Source organism: Hydra vulgaris, chromosome 04 (genome assembly GCF_038396675.1).
Source record: "Hydra vulgaris chromosome 04, alternate assembly HydraT2T_AEP".
Lineage (NCBI taxonomy): Eukaryota > Metazoa > Cnidaria > Hydrozoa > Anthoathecata > Hydridae > Hydra > Hydra vulgaris.
This window is the reverse complement of record NC_088923.1, coordinates 22182501-22187500: the sequence shown is the minus strand read 5'-3', so window position 1 is coordinate 22187500 and position 5000 is coordinate 22182501. Positions and strand designations below refer to the sequence as shown.

Here is a 5000-nt window from a genome sequence, read left to right as displayed (position 1 = left end):
TTTTTGACTTTCCTATTTGCTTCAAGTGGCGATCAACTGTTGAGTTATGAACGTTGAGTTCTTCCGCAACCTCTCGTATAGTTTTGCGCGGGTCAGCTTCGATTAAGGCTCTCAATTGATCGTCATCAATCTCAGACGGGCGTCCACGACCCTCTTCATCTTCAAGGCTCTCCTCACCGCTGCAGAATTTTTTGAACCACCACTGTGTCATACGTTCGTTAGTGGTTTCTGGGCCAAATGCAGTGTTGATATCGCGAGCTGTCTCGGCAGCTTTTCGGCCCATCTTGAACTGGAACAGAAAAATCGTGCGAATTTGTCTCTTGTCCATGATAGATTTGACGTCCTGTAAAAAATGACTAAATTATTATAAAACAAAACCAATACGATAACTAGATCAAGCGAAAAACGCGCTTTTAAATAACATATAGCATGACATCTGCCAATAATAAATTTATTCAAAAATTCATCCAAAAATATAAAATATGAAAAACGAGATTATTTTTGCAGCAACCTAATATTAAACAATGGAAACAACAACTAGTGGAGATTATCAAATTTCCGACTGTATCAGAATCCAAAGCAACATCCATATATCAAGACTGTCAATCTGATTGTTCTTTGAATTCAAAAAAATGTCAAGCTTTTTTTTCGGAGATAAAATTACAGCTCAACAACAATTATGAATGCATTGCAAATTCTGTGACAATTAGTTGTGTTATTTAAATTATTAAAGAGTATCTTATATAATTTTTTATATTTATATAAATATGTATTTTTTCCAACAAAATACATGCTAATTAATAGCCTATTTATAAAATAAATAGCATTCCCGTTTTTTTCTTTATAATCATTTTATTCTTTGTTTTGTAAATGAAGTTTTTTCTTTACAAAGAAACGTTTCTATGTAGTAAACATAAAGAAAAAGTAATTAAAACTTAGTACAATAAATTACACACAATATGTTTGTGAATGTAAGACCAGTTCATTCTTTAGCAGAGCTTATTTAATTCAGTGTCCCTTTGTGTGTGTTTGTGTGTGTGTGTATATATGTATATATAAATAATTGATTTTTGACGAGATTAAATAAAAATAACTACATGATTTTTACTACTAAAAGTTTCATGCGTTTAGCAATCATTTATTTATATTATATTATACTTATATATATATATATATATATATATATATATATATATATATATATATATATATATATATATATATATATATATATATATATGTATGTATATATATATATATATATATATATATATATATATATATATATGTATGTATATATATATATATATATATATATATATATATATATATATATATATATATATATATATATATATATATATATATATATATATACACACATATATACACACATATGCAATAGTGGTGTAGTAGTAGAGCGCTTGCTTCATAAGTGAGAGGTTCTGAGTTCGATTCCCACCACGTCCCTGGTAGTACCGCGCTCAACTTGTTTCTCTGCGCAGCAGCCTTGTTCATCTTGGCTCGTGTTTCAGAGTTATAGAGTTGAGAGAGGATTATAACCACAAGTAGCCTCCTCATCTGTAGTGGCCTTTTGGGCTTTTGGGAGGTGAATCACAAAAAAATATATATATATAAATATACATATATAGAAAGGTTATAAATATACTCACAGCCTTTAGGATCATATTTGTCATAACTAAACACATATTTGTCATTACTTGAGCCTACAATGACGTTATAATACATTGTACTTAATCTTATATCTTCACTAACAAAGTAATCAACTCTCATATCTGAAAAAAAAGTGCTTGTAAGTTGATTCAGTTTTTTTAAACCAATCCATTGTTGATTAATTAAACCAAAACCATTTTCATAAGCCTCAAATGTCCTATCCCAAAACATTGGTCCCCAACTTGCAAATCGTGTCATTATTGGAATCCATGTGTCTTTATTAAGTTGAACAACTTAAAAAAACAAACTCTTATATACTTTTCTCATTTATATTTATAACTATAAAAGGTAGTAATAGAAGCAGTAGTGATAGTAGTAGTGGCAGTAGCAGTAGTACTACTAATACTAGTACTACTACTACTGTTAATGCTATTGCTATTACTACTAATTAGTATTTCAATAATATAATTAAATCAACATTAATAAATAAATAATTAATAATATACTAAGAATTAATTATATAATTAAACATTAATGGTGTATTAATAATCAATTATAAATTATGCTTACAATTAATAAAATTAAGTTGTTTAAAGAATCTTTTAAAGATAAATTGGTTTTAACAAATAATATTAGTCGAAAATTTTTATTTTTATTTTTCTATCAAAAAGTGGTGTTATAACAACACTTCTGCTTTTCTATAATAAAGTTTTGTTTTAATTTGGTTCAAGTTTATTTTTTTAAATTTTTTTTATTATTCCCACATTTAAAGTGCTATAGCCTGTAATGTCGTTCTCTTAACAATTCTTGTCACTTTCCAGTAACAAAAAAAGCACAATACTTTATTATGCTTTTTAAGTATTACAATGTGTAACATATACAGCAATTCAAATTTTATAAAGCTTGATTCTAAAAAAAATGAAGATAACAATAAACTATTACTTAAGGTAATGCTGGGTAACATTGACAGGGAGGTAACATTGAAGTGCATTTAGTAAAATGTTTTTACCATTCACCATATAAATATCTACCAACAGCTTTATTTTGAATAAACAAATATAAAGCTACTTTTATGTGTATAATAGTACATAACTAACAACACAATATGATGGACATAATTTGAACCAATTCACAAATTTAATAATTGCTAAAAAAAACTTTAGTTAAAAGGTAAAAAAAACTGCACTATAACATTATTTTGCATGTATTACCTGGTGCTCGGTATATAAGCTACCTGGTGGAAATTGGCTAGCAAGTAGCTAGCTATAATTGTAACAATAAAGACAGCGATTTAGCCACGAGGATCGCTAGCTTTTTTAAGTTAGCAAAAAGCCACCGATATTTGTAAAGATAAAGACAGCGCTTTAGCTACGAGGACAGCTAGCTTAATAAGCTGAAGACCCACTGGTTATTGTATTTAGAGTCATATCGTAATAATATCGCTGTCTAAAATATTTGATATGTAGCTATCAACCAGCTGAAGATTTGTAGATATTTTGGAGCTAACCACAAAGCTACGATATAAAGATAGTGACACATAGCTACAAAATTGCAATGTTTAAAGTTCAATTATTCTCATAACTATAATAGATTCAACACTAAAAATCGAATTTTAAAAGATATTAAAGACATTATGAAAAAATAAAATTTAAAAAAAAAATAATAGAAAAAATTTGTTAAAAAATCGCTACGAAGCTAGCTAGTTGCTAACTCATTTCCCACAGGGTAATATCTTTTTTATTAATGTCTCAGTTACAAAAGACTAGTAGTTATGTTTCTGTTGTCTATGAAAATACACAGTATGTATGGTATACAGCATTTATTGAAAAGATATTGGAAAATAAATGCTGTTTAAATTTATGGAGAATAAAGTCAACAAATTCATATGGCCAGCAAAAAGCTGTTGTGATTTAGTCTTAACTGAGGACATTTTATGTATGATAGATGAACTAATTCTTGTTTCAAAAGGTTTGGGCTAGATTATGCAGCAACTGTTGCTACATTTGAAAAGAAAACCTTCCTTTTCCAATCTACTTTGGTTTATAGCCAGCTTGTAGTATAGCATAGACCCTTATTAATGTGTTAGTAATGTTTAGACATTGTTTAGTAAATAACGTTTTTAATCATTAAGTAACTTTTTTTATATCTTCAAGTTGACACTACCAGCTGATTGATATTCTTCTAATTTGTTTTTCATTTTGATAACTTTTTTAAACTGCAAATTTTAAAAACCAAACACTAGGTTAATGCTAATATATATTTAAAACATTTTCTATATTTTATTTGTTAATATAAAATATAGCAGAATCACTGAGCGTGATTCCGCTTCAAACTTAATTTATTCTTTGTTAATATTACTAGTGTATACCATTTTTTGTTTACAAAATATTTATATAAGATAGAATTAAATGAGAGCAAATTGAAGATCACCAGTTTTATAATTATGAAAATAATAGACAAAACATATACTGTGCACAATAATAGACAATAGACTGTGCACAATAATAGACTGTGCACAATAATAGACTGTGCACAATAATAGACAAAACACATTCTGTGCGCGATTTTTTGGAAATGCCCATATATATATCAGATCATAAAAGTTTCACCATTTTTAGACAGGCTTTGAATTTAGGCATTGAAAAAATCTGGCCTGTGGTACATGAACTTTTCCTATATTATAGCATGTATAATAAACATTTGCAGAACAATTTTGATGAAAAAGAAAAAAAAAACGAAAAGAATAATGTAAAAAATGAATGCTGCTAACCCAACCTTATTCTATGTAGCAGCACTCCTTTACATGTTCTAACTAGATTGTCAGTGAATGTATGTGCTGAAACCATCACAGCTACATACCTATTAAAGTTAGCTGATGTATGTACACTGTATTGCGCTAATCTCTAATAAATCAAGTGATGAATTAAGTCGAATGAAAAAACAATTATAAAAAAAATAAAAAAAAATAAAAGCAGTATAAAATAAAAATATTCTGAATTAAAAAAGCAAAAAATATTCTAGTCTATAAAGTTGCTTTTATGTGGTTTCCTATATTTATCGAGGTCAACACTTTCTTACTCTGGATTCTATTCTTTATCTCTATAAATCTCAAATCCAGCATTGTAAGGAATACTGTTGCCATATCTGGGGCGGATCTTCGAATGATTTCTTTCTCTTTTAGACAAGGCGCATAAACGCATTGTAAACATAGTTGGACCTGCTCTTGCAGCCAACCTCCAATCATTATCACATCATGTCAAACTATGACTAGAAAAAGATTATGTAAGCATTGAAAAGTTTCTTTTTTGAAAATTTGTGTTTCTTCT

At 28.1% G+C, this 5000-nt stretch overlaps 1 protein-coding gene across 4 annotated transcripts in view; it reads right to left on the bottom strand.

Annotated features, from left to right (window-relative positions):
* The window catches only part of LOC136079651 (uncharacterized), a 103789-nt gene that overhangs the window by 6323 nt on the left and 92466 nt on the right, over positions 1-5000 (bottom strand). For 3 of the 4 annotated variants that reach the window (XM_065795798.1, XM_065795799.1, XM_065795801.1), the window contains one exon: positions 1674-1967. The exons of the other annotated variant lie outside the window; for it this stretch is intronic. In XM_065795798.1, the coding sequence (XP_065651870.1) occupies positions 1674-1967 (294 nt within the window). The remainder of the gene's footprint in view (positions 1-1673; positions 1968-5000) is intronic. 4 annotated transcript variants of the gene reach the window in all.